Raw genomic sequence first — 23279 nt, 5'->3', positions numbered from 1 at the left:
GCGGCAGCACACAGAAGAAAGTAAAAGGCTACATCAAAAGTATTTATAACTGTACAGAAGAGTACTTATATAAACAGGTAACAGCTAGTTTAAAATACTTGCTATTCAGAGTTACTGCTGGCATGACTATCAGTGACTATAATGATTATTTGTTTTTTTCATGATAAAAACTCTAGCTACTCAGAATCTTGCCAAAGGTTAAGAGTTTCAGCTCATTTTTTCTGTAGTGGGTATGTCTGCAATACTAGTTTCCATTTTAAGGGTAAAGGAATTTAGCAAAATCTGGTTAATTATATCACTGAAAACTAAAGCAAATGTTTCCTCTTGTTGTGTTGACATAAAAAATGTGATTGCTTCAATGAAAAGTTCTGTCACTTCTGTGCTTTGGAGGAATTATTTAAGATTAGATGGGGAGGAGCAAAAGGAAAAGTGGAACCAAGTTTAGAACCAGGTTATGTTCACAGTCAATCTAAATAAAAAACAGAAACCCAAATCAGTGTGCTTTCTTTTTAAATGTGGATGGTGAGTGAGAGAGTGTTGCTGAGGACAAAACTTTGCAGAAAATAACTGTGACTACTTGCACAAGCATCCTGTTTACTCTTCCTATAATCAACAAGAAAAAAAAAAACAACACTCTTGAAATCAGATGTGATTTTGTCCAAAGGCTTCTAAGCCATTAGAAAACAACATGCTCAGGATACATAAACATGTCTCTAACGATAGCTCCATATAAATTCTATCTTGTTTGAAGTGAAGAGCAGCATTGAAGAAGCTATTTAAGGTTCCTGCACATGCCCCAAACTCAGGCTAAGTCAAGTGAAAGAGCCCGTGTTGACAGGAGAGGAAGCTCCCCTCCCCAGGAGCCATGGGTTTGTTTACATCAGCAGAGAACCCATGTACTTGTCTTTGGTTGTTCTTCTCATTTTCCCTGAAATTCCCAAATCTCAACATGACGCTGGTCTCAGAAGTTTGAGCAGGACTCCCAGCTATTTGTTGTTTCTAATGATTTGCATCCTTAAGGAATAATCAAAAATGGCATAGGAAATGTAACTGTGAGAAAATGGGATGGGTATTCAGCCATGCAGCTGGAATTCAGGAACTGCTGTAATTGCATGCGAGTAATATCATTTGCCCCCTGTGTAGCTATTTTGCTTATTCGCATCACGTCTTTCTTTTTCAGGGTTGCTGCTGAAGATTGTACAGCCTGCAAGGTGACACAACCGCTCTCTGCTGTTGAAGTTAGCCAGCAGTTGCTCTGAGACGCCTACACCCGGGCTGGTGCCAGGGCAGTGTCACAGACAGCACCGGGGCACTTGCTGCCCCACACAATCACTGGCACAGGTGAGAACTTTCAGTGTACTAGGTGCAACGGGGTAGGAAGAAAAAAGGGAGCTGGAATTGTAATGATAGAAACGGGGGAGAGGGAGAAACAGCACCATCATAAATACTGTAAAAACTCTCTAACTAAAACGGAACAATGAAACCAGCAAGAACATAATCAATCCTTCTTTGCCTCAGTCTTTACTGCAAAGGCTGCCCCTCAGGAATCCCAGACCCTGGGGGTAGGGGAAGAAGTCAGAAGAAAGGAAGCCTGCCCCTTGGTCGAGGAAAATTGGGTTAGGGATCTTTCAGGCAATCTGGACACTTACAAATCCATGGGCCCTGAAGGGAGGCACCCACGAGTGCTGGGGGAGCTAGCAGATACTATTGCTAAGCCACTGTGCATCATCTTTGACAGGTCATGGAGGACAGGAGAAGTGCCTGAGGACTGGAGGAAAGCCAATGTCACTTCAATCTTTACAAAGGGCAAGAAGGAGGATCTGGGAAACTACAGGCCAGTCAGCCTCATCTCCAACCCTGGAAAGGTGATGGAGCAGCTCATTCTGGCTGTTATCTCTAAACACGTGGAGGGAAAGAGGATTATCAGGAGCAGTCAGCATGACTTCACCAAGGGGAAATCATGCCTGACCAACCTGATAGCCTTCTATGATGGCATGATTGGCTGGGTGGGTAGATGAGAGGACAGCAGTGGATGTTGTCTGCCTTGTCATCTGCAAGGCTTTCGACAGTCTCCCATCACATCATGGTTAAGCTTAGGAAGTGTGGGATAGACGAGTGGACAGTGTGGTGGGTTGAGAACTGACTGAAGGACAGAGCTCAGAGGGTTGTGATCAGTGGTGCTGAGTCTAGTTGGAGGCCTGTGGCTAGCGGTGTTCCCCAGGGGTCAGTACTGGGTCCTGTCTTGTTCAATGTATTCATCAATGACCTGGATGAAGGGACAGAGTGCACCCTCAGCAAGTTTGCTGATGACACAGAACTGGGAGGAGTGGCTGACACACCAGAAGGCTGTGCTGCCGTTCAGTGAGACTTGGACAGGCTGGAGAGCTGGGCAGGGAGGAAACTGATGAGGTTCAACAAGGGCAAGTGTAGGGTCCTGCACCTGGGGAGGAATAACCCCGTGCACCAGTACAGGCTGGGGGTCAACCTGCTGGAGAGCAGCTCTGCAGAGAAGGACCTGGGAGTCTTGGTGGACAGCAAGTGGACCATGAGCCAGCCATGTGCCCTTGTGGCCAAGAAGGCCAATGGCATCCTGGGGTGCATTAAAAAGAATGTGGCCAGCAGGTCGAGGGAGGTTCTCCTCCCCCTCTACTCTGCCCTGGTGAGGCCACACCTGGAATGTTGTGTCCAGTTCTGGGCTCCCCAGTTCAAGAGAGACAGGGAACTGCTGGAAGGAGTTCAGCAGAGGGCTACAAAGATGATGAGTGGACTGCAGCATCTCTCTTATGAGGAAAGGCTGAGAGACCTGGGGCTGTTTAGCCTGGAGAAGAGAAGACTGAGAGGAGATCTCATCAATGTTTATAAATATCTAAAAGGTGGGTGTCAGGATGGGGTCAGGCTCTTTTCAGTGGTGCGCAGCGACAGGACAAGGGGCAATGGGCACAAACTGGAGCACAGGAAGTTCTGGCCTAACATGAGGAAAAACTTCTTTACTCTGAGGGTGACAGAGCACTGGAACAGGCTGCCCAGGGAGGTTGTGGAGTCTCCTTCCCTGGAGGTATTCAAAACCCATCTGGATGCAGTCTTGTGCAACCTGCTGTAGGTGAACCTGCTTTAGCAGAGGGGTTGGACTAGATGATCTTCAGAGGTCCCTTCCAACCCCTGCCAGTCTGTGATTCTGTGATAATCAAGGTTTTTGCCACCAGAGTGCTAAACGACTTTCCTCTCCACCGTCTCTTGAGTACTTTCTTCTTTTGCTGAATTTTGTAGAAACATGCTCCTTCATCTGGCAAGGCTGTCTTAACGAGAGGTTATGTACCTTACTCTTTCTTATTCTCTTTCCAACTATCCTCTGACTCACAGGATTTAGGAGGTACCTGTGTGAAAGTCCTCATTACCTGCGTGAAGAAAGAGGAAGCACTCAGCTGCTGAACTACCAATGTACAGGCTTCAGAAAAGCCTGCTAGCGAAGCTCTTTCCCAGCCCTATCGGTTCTATTTTACTCCTCTGAACTCAAATATCTGAATAAAGTACATGAAGTAACAAGCAGCACATATTTCCCTGAGCAAGAACTGAATGCAGAAAGGAAAGTATTTGCATATTAGAAATCCTGTTCTGTAGAAAATCTGTATGTGCCAGGAAAACAGAACATATGTGCTGCATGAATTTAGACAAAACTGCACCTTTGCTGTGCTGATTATGAAAAACCACATCTACTATACCAGGTCTGTCATTGACATTGGCCTTTCATCAGCATTTCACCAAAACCAAACAAATATTAAAAAACAAACAGCAAGAACAAGACAAGTGGCTATACAGCATTCATGGTCCAATATATTTAACCACGATTTGTAGAAGAACCTTGCTAAAGCTGAACACCTGCTCTTGAGTACCCAACAGACACCACCCCCCCACCCCCCCACCCCACATATCCAAACAAATGCTGGCAGGACAGAAGACAGTATGTGACAACAGGTTACTTGAACAATGCACACCTGCGCCAAGGGGGAGCCTTCCTGCTCTGCTGGCTCGTGGGACATCCCTTCTGAGATGGAAATCCCAGGAGCTGGCTGTGCTTGCGGAGCAACTCTCTGCAAGAGCCACTTCAAAAAATACACAGAATTGTAGCAGGAGGATACAAGAAGGAGAATAAGGGAATACAGAAGTCTGGTAGAGTTCTGGGTACTTCAAAACATCAAAGGCATCAAAAGAGCAAGTTCATCCCCACTTCATCTCAAAGCAAAGTCCAGCCCCTTTTGCACAGCTGTACCCAAACAGTCGGCACTGAACACATATTTTCTTTCAGTACTTTGCTGTCTGATGGTGGTAACTCCCTTGGAAGAGATGTATGACAGATCCTTTTTGGCAACTGCAACACCAAGTGGCAATGATTTGTAACCAAACAAAGTACCTGTCTGTTCAAAACCAGTCTTTGAACCAAATGAAAGGAAGGGTTAGGGATACTTCTGCTGCTTTGGAAAAAAGGGGTATGGTCACTGACAGAGGAGGTGCTGTCAGCACAATATACTACAATGCTTCAAACATTAAGTCTACCTATGGTACCTTGTACATCATGTTCTCACTCCAAGACCGCCTTACTTACAATAGTCATTCACTGGTTCAACTGAAACAGCGCGGAAACACTGCTGGTCACAGGCTGTTTGACAGTCTTGGTGTTACTTTAAAACAGTACTTCTAAGCTTCTTGATATTAGAAGCCGAGATACTTGGTTATTCAAATATGTGGCTGATATATTGCTAATGTCCAATAACAAGCAATATGCCGTTTTCAACTTTCTGTTCTAGCATAGACACTGCCATTGAGCTGTTCCTTTTCAAAGACATCCCCACGTATATCTTTCAGGCAATCTTCATAATAAGGGTTGTACTTCTGCAGCGTCAACTCTGCTGGCATATACAAATGATTTCTGCATTCTTATCAGATTTATTTTGTAATGGTTTTAATAAACACAAAAACAGTCAAAAAGTAAAACTGAGCTTACTGCATATTTACCTCTACCTGAGTATTGTACAGTTTATATGAATTTTCCTGTTCAGAGTAAAAAACCTGTCACATGGAAGCTGAGATTTAAAAAACCACAGTTTTTGCTATTAATCTCCCGTTCAATATTCTAGTGGAGCCATTCCAGTCTCTATGAACACAAAAATTTGGTATTGTGTATGACTAGACTTGCTAATCAAGTTGTATCTTTATCTCAATGCATATTTACTAGCAATGATAAGGCTCTTTTGTAAGCCATGCCATTCTGCCATTGAGAAAACTGGAGAAGTTACTGTCACCTCAGGTAGCATTTACTCCTGGACAGAGTAAATCTGGGCTGACTAAAACGTACGGTATGCTGACCTCCAGGCAACCCTCAAGAACCTGCTGTTTCTCACTCTTCCCTGCCATCTCTGCCAACACAAGTACAGAGGGAATATCTAATCCTGGGATATTCAACTGTGTATGTTTTGTGTATGTCCTATCTCCTACATTCCTGCTGGGAATCCTGTCCTTCACACTATTCTCCTGGCATGGCTGGCTCTTCCAGTTACAAGTGGAGTAGATGGCACCTGAATGGTCTTGACAAAACTACTTGGTGGATACTGGTAAAATTTAACCAATGGTAAAAACTGATGTATTCTCACATGTGTAAATCATGGTGTATAGAAGCACCAGAATTTAGAAAGTGCTCAAATAAGCAGTACATTTCTTTAAATCACACAAAACCAGACTCAACAGCTAGGGGATTGTTATGGTAGAAGCAGCAGGTTCTGGGAGAACCAGAGTAAGATAAATCACTGTCAAAAAAGAATAAATTTCCTCCTGTATTCCATGTGGATGTACACTTGCAAGCCTTTTCAAAAAAGAAAATCTCCATGTTATATGTATGAAAATGCAGCTGTTGATGAAGTCAGAGCTATTCAAGGCCAGTAATTTCTTTGCAACTGATGATAGCTGCATTTCCTTCTCCGTTACTTTCTTCTTGTAAGAACAAGCCCCAGCTCCTGTTGATGTTTGGATCAGCCATTGGAGACAAGCACTATAAGTCTGTAATTTTTACAGTATTATAATGCTTTGTGACTTGGGAATGATAAAAAATTCTCTGGTATTTTTTAAATACATACAGCTGCACTAAAGTACTGAGGGATTTCTGATTAGTTCAACAACTGTCTTGCTCTGCATCGTTTGCACAGTTTTTAAAACCACCTGTAGAAGGGGTGAAATCCTGGCTCTGGGGAGGCTAAAGGTGGCCACACCTCATCTGTGAAAGCGGGGTCTCAGAACAGAGTATTGCTAGGGTACGTAGTAAGAAACTCAGCAGTAATTTATAAACTCATTGACATGGCTATATAGAAATACTTCTAGTTTGTCAGAATAAATCCTACTATTCATCAGCAGCATAGTTATAGCCTACATCAATCATCCGCACTTCAGTCACCTTGTTCATTCCCATACTCTGCTGATTCAGCTTTAAATTTTATATCACTGATAGGAGTCTTTCAAAAAGGTCACAAAAGTGCATTCGATGTAAGGACAGTGGTTCTGTCTAATGATCTTCAGTTACTACTCCTTCTCCAGTTAACATCATTTCAGCCAAATTAACTACATTCCACAAAAATTTGTATCCTCATCCTTTGGATTTACAATCACCAGGCTAGTATGGAAGAAATTACATCGAAAAAAAACCATCAGCAGCACCAAGTTTTCTCAGTAGTTACTTCTAAGATCCTTATTTCACATCTTCTATACTTTGTGCTCTGAATTTGAGGCTGGGTAGTTTCAAAGGTCTGGTCTGCTACATGGGAGCGATGGGGTTACTGAAGAGGTGGGACAACCAAGGGAGCACATTTGACACAATGCAAAAGGGATGTTTTTCCAGCTGCAACCTAAACCAGAACTTACATGACTGATTTTGTTTGTCATTCAAATATTGCCAAGACATATACTAAACATCAGTTCTGAAATATGGCATATTTAGTCCTTTCCATCTGTAGTGCCTGTCCAGCAGCTACAGGCAATTAAGTTTTGAACTGGTTCTGGTCTTCACCTCTTTCTAGAAAAGCTATGGTAACAATGAAAGGAAAAAATCACTTATCTGTATTTAGGAGATCATTCCTAATAACCAATCGAATTTTAACATTAAAACAAGCAATACAGAGAATTTGATTAAGTACTGTTACAAGTAACTATGTGTCTTTATGGATTGATACTGTTGAAAAACTCAGATTCTGGAATTAATTTAACCATACAATCCTGAGCTTGGGCCAATTTGCTGTTACACTAGAGCAAAAGACTATTATGCTTGATTGTTCTTTTTCTGCTTGAAACGTTTGAATCTGCATCTCATCTCTCATCAACATCCATCATAGGTTACATCAGAAGTGTTCCCAAAATGGCCATATACTACACCAAGTGGTAAAATTCCTATTAATTTCTTTCCCGCAGGAAAGAAAATGTCTGTAACATGACCAAATTTACTGTGCACCCATATACTCATGTAGGGCTACCTGTAAAGCATTCTTCTCTGCTCTCCTTGTATTCTCTTAATGTGTATGCCCGGAACTACTTTTGAGTATTTGTGATATTCTCAAGCAGGTTGAGAGGTAGTGTAGTATTATTCACAACTTGCTTCCCCAAGAAGAGCTTCTTACTTCTGCTTGGTAGGTGCTAAGGTTTTCAGCCATCCTGACTACCACTAAGCAGGAGCTTCACAAGCTGGCATGTCCCTCCCCAGCAGTACGCCCTGCCCCACTTCGCTCAAAGCTGTAAAAAAGGCTGGCTGCAGAGATTTTGAAATTTTGTGACTCAAGAGTTACAGCACTTCACAAATTTGTATTGGTCCCATCATGTTTCATATATCAAATTCTAATCCAGATCAGAAGTCACAGAAACCTATGACTGTTGCTTTACGTGGCCTAGTTTACGTATGAACACCTCAAACCTTCTTTCTTCTCCAACTTTCAGCCCAAGGTAGTCATATGGGAGATACACAAGAGCTGAGTTCAGCCCAGCGCTAGCTCCAAAAGGGGAAGAAGCTTAAAAGTTTAGCCCAAAGTTCACCTTATGTACATTTTTATCAGTAAAGACAAAACCAGTTAGTAAACATTTTGAAACAGGTTATGTATTTGCATCCAAGCACTTCAGCAAGGGTGACAAATGTTGCCACCTCATGGACAGGTGCAGGGTTTGATTCAGCTCAGTGGTAGGAAGGAAAAGGGATCACGGAGATGACTCATTCCTGCCCTCTCACATTCTCCTGAGGAGGGGAAGCAACAGCTTGGCCAGGAAGATGCTTTTGTCATTTAGATTCACCTGGAACTCATTCATCTGGGTCTGAATCCAGAAGCCTGGCTACACACCCACAATTGGGGGGGGGGGGGGGTGGAGAAGAAAAAGAAAATGCTACACATGTTCAGGGTATTTGACCATCTTCAATATCAGAGCAAGGGGGGAAAGAAAAATGATTTGTCCTTGGAAGAAAACATAATGGTCAACATAGGACGTGGCAGGGTCTTGTACTGTCAAAAGCAAGTGTTCAGGTGTACCACATCTGAGTGGGACCTGGAGTTTTCAAGAGAGTGAGAGAAATCTTCAGATTCATGACAATAGTCCCAAAATGGACTAGGGGATTTTAATACCCCATAAAGGTAGCAGCAGTTGGGAATCCTCTACTTGCAAACTGGAGACAAATGTAATTGTAGTGTATTCCATCATGTATTTCCAAAGAAAAAGTTTAACATTATAACATCACATTGATTATTCACTATTCTGCCTCTTTTGGGGAACTGCTGCAGGAATACTGTCACCTGTTGGATTTCCCCCTTTCTAATGGAAGAGCAGAAGAGTCCTCCTCTACAGGACACTTACAAAAGCCATTACACAGCGTGTATCTTAAAGTACGTTCATTCAAAACGGCATTATAATTAGCACTTAATACAACTGGATGAGCGTAAAAGGACTATAAAACATTTAAAGAAAAACAAAACCTTTCAAGTTTGACACCGGGACAGAACTTTAAGAAATAATGATTTTTTTTTTTTTCCTAAAATAAAGCTTTGTAAAAATAGATTCATAGTCAACATTTATGAATGGTCTGAAAAAAGATAGTATGGTGATTAATTGGGAGTTTCCTGTCATCGTGATCTCCATATAACAGTGTAACAGTCTGCCTACATATGACTGAAGAGAAAGATAGATTTACGCCAGCTTGATTTTAAATATGTTCTTATGTTTATTATATTTTGCTACTCCACTCTTCTAAAATGGTGGCCTCAGGAAAAGCTGCTTTGGCAGGCAATTGCAAAGATTCCTGTGGAGAGGAAGTGAAAAGACTGGGCATACAAACAAGGGCTGCTGCCATGTTCAAAGCACTGGGGAGAGTTCATAGAGCAAAATGCAGTCCTAAGTAAATGGGTTTGAGGCAATTTCAGTGTTAAGATAACATCATTAAGAGTAGAACAGATTGTGCTCAAACCCTGCTGTTTATAATTAACACATTGCTTCCAAATACTCCAGGGTCCCTGGTAAATAGTCCTCTGCTCAGATCCACCCAGACCAATCAGAGTATTTTCATCAGGTTCCATGCTGGGCCAGCACCTGTTTGGACAAATCCAAAAGAGCCAAAATACTCTTCTTTCTGGCCAGCTAAGTAGAGAGATGAACACAGCTTGCCTTAGTCATTGTCACAGTGTCCATATGGCTGTGAAGCTTGTTTTCACAAGAAATCGTACAAGTACTTTATTATGTCGAAGTTCACGGTCCTGTAAACAAAAACACAGTATATTAGAGCAATCATCTTAGCAGTGCTAAGACTTTAACCTGTTTGGAGACAGCACATGTGGGACATTCTGCACAATCAAAATCAAGCAACATCCTGAAAAGAAATGCAATCAGGGATGAACTAAGTTTTTAACTTCTAGTATTATTTACAGTACCTGTCTTCTGATTATTTAAACTTTGTAAGATTCTGAAAAAGAAATAAAGCAGCTTTCCAGTAAAAACTGGAAGATCCTTACCTGATCATTAAACAGCAAAAATATATCAAAATTAATAAGATTATATTTTCATATGGTAAACACGATACTCTAGTTGGTGACGCAAAGAAGCAATCTTTTATGCTACTGAATGTTCTGTTCATCTTCCAAACCACCTGTTTTAGCATGTACTATGTAACTACTTCATCTGTACCCATTTGCAGCCTGCGTTCTTTCAGTCTTGACACTAGTTGACCCATGTTCATAGCTAAATTCAAAAAATTCAAGAATGCCACCCAATGGGATAGAAGATTTTAATGTATACTTTTGTACTTTGATGGCAGAATGAAACAGCAGTAGAATAAAACATATAATTATTTTTTTGTCTCTAAACTCATTCTGCTATACAATCTAACACTCAGACTTCGGGGTTTACTGTTTGAATAAATAATGTAAATTACTGCATATAATGACAAGCATAAAATTAAAAGTTCTTTTTAAGAAGCATTTAATGATGCAAAAATAACCACTCACAATGCTAAGTGAGATTAACTGGCTGAATGTCTTCTTTGTTAGACTACAATCATTTAATATTCTCTGTTCACGCATCATCCTGTAACCCACTTTTCAAAAAGTTTCTATAAAACATCATATTGGGCAGAGAAAAAGTTCAGAAATCACCAAGATACATAATAAGACATACCGTGTTTGAGGCTACTTAATAATCCAGTGACAAAATTAAGGAAATTAACTACCACTATTAGACTTGCATGACATTGTGTCACTCAAGAAAAGTGCTTTAGTTACACGGCTTTTCACAGAAACAAAATCACACACTCTAACAAATGCTGACCTTATCAACTAAATGAAACACAATTGTCCTGTTGTAACAACCATGTTCATTAGAGACTACATGAAACGATCCATTCCATTCAACAAACATTAGGAGATCCCTACTTCAGCTAGAGAAAATTTATGAACTTAGGTCTGAAATTCTTAAAACAGAAAGTAAAAATTTCTAACAAACGAATGTCTAACCTGTAGATACTACATGGTAAAAAGCATGGGAATATCTCTGCAAAGACTGAATATATGCAACAGAACAGAGCCAGACATGAGGTCTGTGGTACTAAAGAGAGAGACGGTGCATGGCCAGCAGTTATCACACTAAAAGCCACCAGGAAGAGACACCAGTTTTTTTAACTTTCTTTTCCAAAAACAGGTGGGTTTGTTGTTGTGGTTTTCTTTTTTTAAATGCAAGCATCACTTTTGCTTAAAAAAATACAGAAAATGAACTGACAATCTGAACAGCTTGAATGGGGGTTGGGAGGGAGAGCGCATCATTTTCTGTCCCACTCTGCACTCTTCAGCCTTAAATCAGGAAATATGAGAGTAGCAAGGCTGAGGTGGTAACGAGGCTGAGGTATCTGAAGATTTTAGTGACTAAGAAACTTATTTTGGTACTATTATAGTAACAAAGAAAAAAGAATCAGGAGACTGGCTGCTTGCTTGATGTGTATTTTTGTTGAAATGGCAAAGTAGTTCCTTCTCTGCAATAAATATAACCTCTCCCACAAGTGGTTAAAAGCTCCAGGCAACTGCAAGACTATTGCACAGCTAGAAAACAAAATTTCTTAAAGCACAGATCATCATGTCTTCACCCTGTAGCTAGCCCCATCAAGACAAGGGGAAGCCCATTTATCATGAGTTCATGAAAGCATGTATCTTTATGGATCATCCTCCTTAAGGATCTAAAAAAGACTGTGGGCTGGAAAAGATAGTTCACAAAAGAAGTGTAACAAAGGAACAATACAAAAAGAAAAGGAGGAGAACAGAAGAAAAGTAGAACAGGCCAACTTTAAAATCTGACAGGTCATTTAAATGGCCCTATGTAGGCAACATATAAACACTTCCAAACTACTTGGAGGGGGAAAAAGAACCTTTTTTCCTCATAACATGTAGGAAAAGTCAGGCAGGATATATATAGACAGTGGGGTTTTTTTTATATATATATATATATACACACACATACACACACACACACACATCCGACCTAAAGGAAAGGAAGCCAAAGCACTATAGCACGCACTGAGGTTTGAACTGATAGCGTCTCTGACAACTACTTTCTCCAGTAAGTGTGAGCTGCATAGCACAAGTTTTCAGCCTGTTTTCTGGCCATGTCTACCTGCCAGCAACTTTAACGGAGTCAATGAAACTTCTAAGGCTGTTAAAGTTGCAATGAGAGGGCCGTTATTTCAACTATCTTAATTCAAGGACCCTCAGTCAGCACGGAGTTTATAAACTAGTCTCTATTCACTGCAGGAGCTAGCACAGAGACAAGAACTTGGGGACGTTTGTATACACAATGATCCATGTTGCTGAGCAGATGGTCTGCTGTACTTGGTATCAGTGGGAGCTTTTTCAGGGCATCACTCACAAGTGACTTTATTGCTGGGAATAGCAAATTGACATAGCGAAGCCAGGGAGGTCCTGGCAGCGTGGTCCGGCCAGGCCTGAACGAGATGAAGTTTCATTCTATGGCCTGTCCAACTTCAAATTGAAATGAGTGTGTTTGGGTTTTACTGACAAGGCTATTGGACATTTAATAGCTCAGGAGAGCAACATGTGCTCTGAGGTTATAGGATACTGTCTACACTACAGAGAAGAGCTGGCCTCGAGAACGTTACTCCTCCTTTTCACCACATGTCATTTCTGGGCCCTGTTCTGGCTATAGATTCTTTATCCAAGACCTGCTAATAAGCTGGCTGCAGCAACAGCTGCGAGGTCATGCTGTTGGCATTTCATAAAAACAAGAGATAGGCTTGACTGTTGCCTATCTACTGCATGCATTTCTGTCTGTAATTTATCACCATTTCTCCTGATGGATCTGGCACTGTTCTCAGACTCCAAAACTGAAGGTTCTAAACGAACAGAGCCATTTAGGTACCTACATTCATTTATTGAATTGATTTGTATCAACCACAGATCACACAAGACAGACTATGTGGAAGAATTCTTATAACCTACGTAGTCTTTATATCATACATACAACAGACACTATTAAGAACTAAGTATCGCTTCAGATTCAAATACCATCATGTGCCTTTTGGTAATGAAATGGACTGACATTTTAGACCAGTATTTTCAAATGAAGTCCCTGACCTTTATTGAGCACCAAGACAGTATATTACTGTAACACATACTGCCACTGTAACAAATATTTTTTCAAAACAGGATTGGACTATACTTACCTCAAGTTCAACACTCCTCATAAGTAAGATGACTCATTCACTCATTCTTAGAAAATATGCATAGATTTCTATTCTGGTCTGCAGAGCTATAGACTGAGCAAATACTGGGTTTGAAGTCTCTTACAAGTCAGCACATACAACAATAAAGGAACTCTAATAGGCTCACCGGGCAACAGCTCTGATGAAGTCCAGAGATACAATACATTTATATCGTGGTCCATCAAGCTGGTCATTATGGCCAACAACAGATAACAGCTGGAGAGTCACAAGAGAGGTGATCTACAAACAACAGACATCACTAAACGTTAGTCATTTTTGTTAACGTGAATAACAGTGGCCAAATATTTTTTTTTCCCCCATTTGGCATCATTCCCATATTTCTCCGGAAAGTCACTCATGCTTGGTCACCGATTTTCATGCAGCTCTGCACCTAGCAAACCCAGGAACGTATACACATTTTCCCCATTAAATTTTCATCTCAGGCAGCGAGAGACACAGGCTAAACTCTCCATCCTTCCTATCAAGAGTTATCCTGAAGTTTTGATCAGAGAGAGAAAGGTGATGCAGGGACTAGGAACTCTGGGCATGAGCTGAACATTTTCCAAATCTCTGCCTGACAGCCAGGGAAGACTTTGATTCTCTTCCCTTTATACCCAAAGATCTCCTCTTGAACTTTCACATTCAAAGTTGGATATTCCTGTGCCAGCTCATACCACATTTTGAACAGATGGATCTATCACTCTACTCCAGACAAAAAAGAATTTGAAGGTTGGAAAGGAAAGGCTGGAGATTGTGTGCTTAAAAAGAACAGGGCCTGAAAGGAGAGAAATTTGCCTACAAACACACACACAGTGTCTCTACAGAGCCATTGATTATTTTACCAAAATAGCAATGTACCAGCATATTTTTCACTATCTTTGTTCTTCCAAATGATGACTGTGGCATCACTAAAGTACAATCCAGGATATCACCACTGAGTGCAGCCAGTCTGCTCTAGCTCAGTTAGAAAAACAACTTTGTGGTGATTCCACTGCCTCCCTACCTCCTCTTAGCTCCCAGGGGAAAGAGAGAGCTAAAAGCAGAAAACAAGCAAAATTTTCCCTGGCCTTTGCTATAGATGGCACTGGCAATTCAAGGTAACAAGGTTACATTTTACAGAGAACTGGTATCTGGCCACAGCTTTACTTTAAAAAAACAAAACAAAACCAAACCCCAACAACAACAAAAAACCCCAGCCAACCATGACCTACCTCTGTGTAATGATAAGAGCACAGTAAGGAATTTCTGAAGAATAAATTTATCAGGAAAGACAGTGTCAGTTCAAAGCTTCAAGGAAGCATGCTGCTATAAAAAGCAGCATAAAGTTCCTACCAGTATCAATCAAAAATAAAAAATCCTAACTCAGTAATAACCTCACTCCTTTGCTGAAAGTTAACTTGGTCTTCAGATTTGTGGCAGTGCTTGCAGGAGGTAGGAATAATTATTAAAGTTTTCCCTTAAGTGGACATACTATTAAAAAATGACACCTACCTGTGGAGAATAGAAAAAATTACGGTCACCAAGAATGAGGCAATTTTTATAACAGCCTGTTCTTAAACTTTCTTTTATATGGCAATAGACAAAAATAGTTCGGATGCCATCACTCTGCAAAGTCTTTGGAGTTTGGTTAAGGAATACTGGCCTACCCATATTTACAAAGACAAATTCCATTTACTTAATAGAGATCTATAAATTACATTAAGGAGTAGCACATGATTTACAAATTGCTAGCATTGACAGCATTTAAAATGAAACTCAGTATATGGTAAATGGCTCAAAATCCAGTTCATTAATTGCTTTGAACATATCACTGAATTGGGATCAACCTCAAACTAGTTAATGTTTATTTTCTTAAAATTCTCATGAGTTTGAAAGCACATTTTCCTACATTCTTCATTCAACAAAGTCCTTATTCAGTCGGTGAAGAAGCGTTATGGAGTAATTTGCTGTAACAATTGCTATTTTACACCCCAGTGCACCGTTACTGGCAAATCGCTTCGGCAATACATACTTGCAGCTGGCCTCACATTCAGAAATCACCAATGAAGGAATGGCAGGAGGCTCCTAAAAGCTCCCAATGAGCACAGCAGAAGCCTAGATAGTTTGGAGTTGGACCTGTCTCAGTTTTATGTGGGCTGTAGAAGTGACCTTTCTGCTGCATTACAGATGCTCCAGCAATACTTCTAACAACAAAACGTAACCATTTTCTTTTCCAGCTAGCACCAAATGCTGTGTGCACAACATAAGGTCTGCAACATACAATTCCTTACTAAAGACTGACTCCACAAAGCAGAAATAGCATCAGACACTAAGCTTCATTACTGTTTTTGACACATCGCATTAACTCTAAAGACCAAATACACAATATTACAAGAAAAATGAAGTAATTGATCATCACAGTAACATAAACTTACTTAGCAAACTGCAACCCTTTACTCATTTCTTTCACAAATCATCTATTTATTTAGCTTAATAAAAATGTCATCCCAGGGAAGCAAGTGCTGAAACAGTGAGCCCTTGATCCTGAGATTGCTTAAGAAGACAGAAGTAGAGAGAACTGCCACAAAATACCTACCTTGTGAGTCTCTGGAGCAGAATTCAAAACCTAGTTACAGATGCCTAGCTTGTACATGGTAAAGGGCAGAGATCTCCAAAGGACAAATCCAAAAGCCTGCATGCTGAGGGGGCAGCAGCCTGGAGCTCTGTTTGCACAGCTTTTTCAACCGATTCACGGAGAATCAAAACCAGCAAGCGAGTTTTATCACCCCAAAGTTAACAACTTCCTAATTTTTTTTTCTGCTTTATACAATATAGCAGGATTCTCCTGCCGATGAGTCAGACACAGAATTGGGCAACATACATATTTTTTGCAATAAATTTATTTGTTAGAAGAAAAAATTCAGTTGTGGCAGATGTGGAATTATTTAGTTCCTCAATTTTTTTGTGCTGAACCTAACTGTCTAGCCCCAACTAGTAAAAATTACTGTCTTCACCAAACGGTTAAGAAGTCTTCTAGGACACAGAAGGTTCAATTCCCTCTGGCCACAAGAGGTTTGAGCACCTCTTTGCAGAATATCTAACAGCTAACTGGGGTGGGGGTAGTGGAGGATGGAATAAAAAGCTCTGTATGGTATTAAATCTTTACCAGATCTAACTTGCATTCTAACTGCTTCTGGAGCTGAGCTATTGTGCATAAAATTACATTCCTATAAACAGTGTCTCTCTCTCTGTCTACTTAGGGCATTTTCCTGGTAAAGCAGAATACAGCAGAATAACTGTGTTTAAGACAGTGTATTTGTAGCAAAATTTTAAAAATCACCATGTTCTGTTAACTCTTAAGTGCCACCTATAACAAACATTAGAAAAATATGTTACTACTGCGAAAGTTCAGGTGTTGTAAAACTTCGGAAGCAATCTGTTAGTAAATTAAGATACATTTTGAAACAGTTGCAAAAAACATGAATGCAATGTAAAACTAATTGTGCTTCTTAGAAAAAAAAAAGCTTTTCAAAGCTTTTTTTTTTTTTTAATACTGTGGGTACAGTGGCTCCATTTCATTATCACAAAAACTTGGGGAAAAACATCTGGCAAGAACAGACTAGAAACAAGCCAGGAAAACTGTGTGGGTGACATAAGAAAGAATATTTATTGAGAATCTTTTGAACAAAAGAAATTACAGTTGGAAGAAATACTCTAAAGCTATTCATAAAATTAAAGTTAGATCTGGTAATTATTTAACATCAGCAAAAGTTAATAAGCAAATGGAATTTTCGACAGTAACAAGAATATCTGAAGAAAAGTTACTGATCTCAAAGATGTGAAGGAACAGGTGTCACCAGTACGATTAAAAATAAGCCATGACTGAACTTTCTTTGAAATACATTTGTGTGAGAAACCTGCCACTGAAAGCTTGGATGCAAGGTCAGAATAATCAGAAAAGCAGGACAGAGAGTTGCTGCCAGTAGGAAATGACCACACGGATTGCTTCTGGAGATTCACTGGTCAAATATGGACACTGAAATCTCTGGAAAAAATAAGCAACCCACAAGCCATCCTTAAAGGCTGCTTTTTTCCTATCAGCCTGGATTAACAGATGGGCCTTGCATCATCCCCCAAGCAGGCACAAAGACAGGCTTTGTCAACACAGGGCTGCATGGAAGCCAGAAGGATTCCAGAAGTGAGGGCTGTCTGCTGAGAAAGGCCAGACTCTTCCCGAGGACACCACGAGAAGCCAGAACACATTCAAAGAGGTGCAAAACATGAACAGAATTAGGACCTGGGATACAGGGAAACACATGGGTAGTTTGGCTAAGCAATGACTAACTATCATAGGAAAGAGTCTGGACAAAGTGTGTGACATCTCAAATCCAAAGGATAAAACTAAACAGAGAAAATTACACTGTGGGGGTGAGGAAAAAAAAAAAAAGCATTGTTTCCTCAGAGATGTGACTGAAACCTCACCAAGTGGTACATTTTAAACTGGACTAGAAAAATATTAATGAAAGACACTAGCAGGAACAATTTCAAACTGGCAAAGACATACTAGATGATCTGCGAGGTATTTTTCACCTCCACAGTCTATTAGCTTCAATTATCTTGCCCAAGATGCAATGTTAATTGTGACTCTTCAGTCTGGCTTACTTTCACCTGCAGCTGTTTGATTCTGAACCTCGAACCAACCAAGAAGTTCATCACTCCCCTTATTCAGTACCATCAGACAACGGTACTATATTCTTTCTTATACACACCCTATTGCTTTGCAGCGCCATCACCACAGGGCTCTCAAAGCAAACATGCAGCTCGCTGCACTTGTTCAAACCCCACTGCTGCCAAGAGTTACATTCATGCACACGCTAATACCACTGCTATGCAACAAGACAGTTTGAAAACCAGATGCCATTTAGAAAACACATTTCAGTCAAAATGACTACCGCAATAGTCTCCTGGAGTTAAATTCAATGACCCTAGTACAAATTATGTGAGCGTAAAAAGAACCTGCTCAAAACTATTTCAATCAAAATTATAGCTGGAGTATGCTCAGTATGTCAGCCTTGTTAGAAAAGCTCATCTAGAAAAGTAACAATGGGACATTACAATTATATATATTTAAGCCAGCAATTGATCAAAACTGTTTTTATAAAATTATTAAAAATAAATCAACACTTTTCTGAACACTTAGATTTCAGCAATCAGGTTTTGATTCTGAATTATGTTTTGTGCAAGGCTTTTAATGCATGAAAAAAAATACAACAGAAGGGACATCCCTCCAAATCGCTTATGGCCTTCCAGTGAGCAGTTAAAGTATTCATTACTATACGCTTCAGCTAGATATTTTACTTTTTTCACAGCTTAAATTAATCCAATTCTTTTTTTAAACTTACCTTATGAATGCAGTCAAAATGTTTTTGACATTAACAGAGCCAACAACAGACAGAGGTATCCCAGCCACAGCCTCGGCAGTGCTCCACAGACAGCACTCCGTGCCCCTCACTTTGGCAACGCGCACATAGGCGGTCGTATCAGATGCTACAGATCATGGCAAATAGTGACCCTGTTTGCTTTGCCAGCCTTTTAAGTCTATGAATTATAGAATCACAGAATGGTTTGGGTTGGAAGGGACATTAATGATCATCTAGTTCCAATCCCCCCGCCATGGGCAGCGACACCTTCCACTAGACCAGGTTGCTCAAAGCCCCATCCAACCTGGCCTTGAGCACTGCCAGGGAGGGGGCAGCCACAGCTTCTCTGGGCAGCCTGTGCCAGTGCCTCACCACGCTCACAGTAAAGAACTTCTTCCTAATATCTAATCTAAACCTACCACCTCAGTTTGAAACCGTTACCCCTCGTCCTATCACTGCACTCCCTGAACAAGAGTCCCTCCCCACCTTTCCTGCAGGCCCCCTTTAAGTACTGGAAGGCTGCTATAAGGTCTCTCCGGAGCCTTCTGTTCTGCAGGCTGAACAACCCCAACTCTCTCAGCCTGTCCTCACAGGGGAGGTGCTCCAGCCCCCGATCATCTTCGTGGCCCTCCTCTGGACATGCTGTTTGCATTTGGTGTCTTTGTCCCATATTAGTTATTTTTTTTGCGTTTCTCTCACATACCTATTACTTCACTAGTTTGTGTTGACTCTCCAGGACCTTGTATGTTATTTCTTTATACTGCAGTAGTATACACCACACTTCCCAACTTCTAAGTAATTTCTGCATATCTCATCAGCAGGTTGACAACACTTTACCAGAAGACTTCATCAGATTGGGTCAGACAGAATTTAATACCAATTACTAACTTGAACAAACTTTCAAGACACAAATTCCAGATGTGATAGCATTATATTCACTAAATGTTTAATTACTATGGGGCACAGGGTTACGTGGGGAAGGAAATCCACTGACTACTACTGCTACCATTCATCCTTTAAAAAATGACGTTGCTTAGGCTAACATCTTTTTTTATTTTTTATACCCATTTAAGGATTTAAAAATATTTGTTCTATCATCATGTTTAGGATGTTTAGCTGTTACCAGGAAGCACTCATGACAGTATGGCAGGGAAGGAGATTTGTATCACAATTTCCCCCAAGAAATACCATGCAACATGCCTGTTTTCAGTCTTGAGTACAATAAAGGATTTACTGGACTGAGATCAGTCCGTATCACTGAAGCTACCACGTCATACAAACTTTTTCATGAATGCACTAAATTTTATCATAAAACCAAGAAGTTTTTTCCGTCCGGCACAATGACTCCCATAGAAGACTTTTTCAGAATCCTATTGATACACAGATAGGAAAACTTGCTTCAGTTTCCAAGGCAATCTTATTCAAGACCTATTTCTTTAAATACACTTTATATTTTAATGAAATCTTTCTATATTTGTTACTCTGCATCTCTGTCTTCACTGTCTCCTCTGACATCACTTCACTCAAGGCAAATGATGTGATTTACAGATCTAAACAAGCAACCCTTTTGGCTTTTTCAAAGCTTCATCATATTGGTGGCTCAGTCATTTCTTTAGACAGCCAAAACTTCCTCCTCCTCCTCCTTCAGTTTCTAAAAGACTATCTCTCTGTTTTTAGAAGAAATGTTTATTTACCCTCAAGTATATGACCTTGAATTTCACGCTGTTAAACCCACTCAGTCTGTATCATACTCACCACCCTGAAGATATTTCTTGCATACATTCATAGCAGAAAAGTTTACTAAGCCCAAGGCGTACAACCTTGAATTGTACACTGCAAAATTCTTTCAGTTTCTACTATAAAGGTCATAAGAACTCTCATATGGTATTTTCCCCACTGTATAATTTGCGTTGACCTCATCTGTCTTACATCACTCAGTCTTACTTTTTGTGTCCCGTTTACACTAAATATTATTTGACAAAAGATGTTGCCAATTTCATAGACTTATTCAAGGCCTAAGTGTGAATCTATTGCCTTTTTCCTTTTCCCCTCCTCCCTTTCTGCACCATCTCACCCTCTCCTGTCTTTCTGCCCACAGAACACCTTTCTGGATACTATAAGCTGCCTTATTTCTAGCATGTTCTCCTGCAATTGGCTTCTTTGGGGCTTTTCTCTTCAATCAAGTGAAGTAAATGTATTTTCTTCCTTTGAGGACACACTTCCTCACCTTGCCCTAGTATTCATATTCGTAATTTAGAATCCACTCTCTTCAATTAGCAGCCTGTCTTCTAGGGTTTTTTTTGTTCAGTGACTCTGACTAGCTGCAAATCTTGACTTATCAGTGCAGCACCCATTCATCTCTCCTCTGTACTTTCTTATTATCTTTAGTCCTTGCACTTTCTCTTCCAAAACCCAGTTCTTTCCAAAAAACCCCGTTGTTTTTTAAAACTGGGACACTGAAACAAAATCCAAGAAACTACAAAGGCAATTTAAAAACACAAACAAGAAACCCAGAAGGAGGTATTTCTTCATCCAAATTTGTAGTTAACCTGTGACATAGTTTGCCACTGAAAATTCAGTGTGGCAGTAGAGCGTTTTATGGAGTTAAGAAAGCAACTGGACACATTCATGGAAGGAAACAGAACCACAGGCTGTTAAATGCAAAGAACCAACTCTGTCGCAAGCATATAAGCCATAGGTAATAAGAAGCTGTAACATATATCAGACTAAACTCATCCTCTGCTTGCCTGTCTTATATTTTTCCTGAATGTTTGATATTAACTGGAAGTAGTCAGATTGTTTCCCTGTCTTATAAGAAGAAAACAGGTGGTAAGCCCACTTCTGGTCTGACAATGTGGCTGTTACAGTGCATTCACTAAAGGTAAAGTATATCATCTACCTCTTCTACAACTTGCCACTTTGTGCTTCCCCTTCACCCTTCTCTTGGGTGTCTGCAAGGGCGCTCTCACTGTTATTACAGTATTCTCTCCATATTCTGCGGTCTTTAAACAAAAAGAAAAAAGGCGGGGGGGGGGGGTGCGGAAGAAAGAGGATGAAAATCCAGCTTCCCCCACCATCTTCTGGAAAACTTATCAGTATCTCAAAAGCATTTGCATAGATTAGCCCTGCCTACTCACTATTACAGTAACATCACTTTTTAAAAGCAGTTCAATATTTTATTAATTTTGGAACTATTATTAAAGGAATTTTTCAAAGTACTAATGAATATGCTTTCTCCTCATTATTTTTATTCAATATAGAAACTAGGAAAAAGACCTTTTTTTTCCTCTGAGCACATTTACTTTGGCATTAATCAATTTGCCTAAGGAGCAAAAGGAAAATAAAGTGCAATTCACAACAATCTTCGCCCCACTCTGCTCATCATTTTTTTTTAAAAAAAAAATATAAAAAACTCTACAGACTGATGCATGGATAAATCAGTGTTTCCAAGCCAGTTCCCTCACTTTGAGGATCAACTAAAGCAGTTCATAATGCCCTGAAATGCACACTACAAATTTGCTTAATGTGGTATTTTCCGAGAGGATCAAATTATTTTTGGTACATGACGACATATTTCAAAATCTTTTCAGTAATTTGTTAAGACCCCTGGAACTAATCACAGGGAGTTTATTTTGATCCTCCAAAACACACAAAACCAAGGCTTGAATGTACTTGCAATCTGTTGGAGACACGTGCATCTAATTTACTCCATAACAACCTGGGAAAGGCACTCCTAAGTAGGAGGACTACAGATACAAGTTACAGACAGGTAATTTCAAACTCAACTTCTATTTCAAGTTCACTTCTATTTCAAAATCAGAGCAACTGAAGATGGTAACAGATGGTCAAAGAAACACTTGGGGAATGATGTTTACAGTTAATTTGATTACTTAAGTCAGGTAGCTTCATAAAGCGGACACCAGACAAAGGCTGGCTATTTTTCAAGGCACAGGCAATAGCTAGCCAACAGAAGTATCCTTCTGCCACCTCCCCCTTCCCCCCCCCCAATTCATTTCTGCATCAGAGGTCTCAGGTCCCAAGTGTTTTTTAGAAAATGAAGAAGGTGACACAAAAATTGTTTTCCAGAAGCAAACCTTTGTGCAACTGACCAAACATATAACCTTAAATCCCCAAATCTAGAAAATTTTCACCTGTTTTTTTGTCCATTTATAACACTTCTGTCCCACAATGGCAGCATTTCTAGATATTGCAAGACAAGTTCTATCAACAACAGAAAAACATAACCCTAAAAATACTACCAAGTGTCTGCGATACTGATAGAATTTGATACATTTACAGAAGGCTCCTTCATTTTTAATGCTATCTCAGTAAAATACAGAACTGTGTACAGAGTTACTAGCCTTCTACTGCTATATGAAGGTGTTTTGTTTGCAAATATAATTTTGTATTAAAAAAATAATTAAAGCAATTGGGATTTCTCACCTGTCCTGAGGACAAAAATCACAACTCTGTATATGCCATAAGCAGAAATCACGAAATTAAAGGAGATTTCTCATAATCAGATGTTTGAGAGTATCTTCTAAGACTAAACTACCTTACTTTCTCCAAGAAAGAAAAAGATTTTTGAAGTGTCTTAACTGCAGCCTATTTTTGGA

At 40.1% G+C, this 23279-nt stretch overlaps 1 protein-coding gene across 1 annotated transcript in view; it reads right to left on the bottom strand.

Annotated features, from left to right (window-relative positions):
* Positions 1–9208: 9208 nt before the first annotated feature.
* Positions 9209–23279, bottom strand: part of ORC5 (origin recognition complex subunit 5) — a 67364-nt gene continuing 53293 nt past the window's right edge. The window contains exons 13-14 of the mRNA XM_009946453.2: positions 13392–13504; positions 9209–9761 (exon numbers count right to left, since the gene is read on the bottom strand). Coding sequence (XP_009944755.1) covers positions 9716–9761; positions 13392–13504 — 159 coding nt within the window. The 3' untranslated portion in view covers positions 9209–9715. The remainder of the gene's footprint in view (positions 9762–13391; positions 13505–23279) is intronic.

The sequence above is a fragment of the Leptosomus discolor genome, chromosome 1 (genome assembly GCF_034619465.1).
Source record: "Leptosomus discolor isolate bLepDis1 chromosome 1, bLepDis1.hap2, whole genome shotgun sequence".
Classification (NCBI taxonomy): domain Eukaryota; kingdom Metazoa; phylum Chordata; class Aves; order Leptosomiformes; family Leptosomidae; genus Leptosomus; species Leptosomus discolor.
The sequence above is the reverse complement of the archived record's forward strand: the minus strand, read 5'-3'. Positions and strand labels throughout refer to the sequence as shown.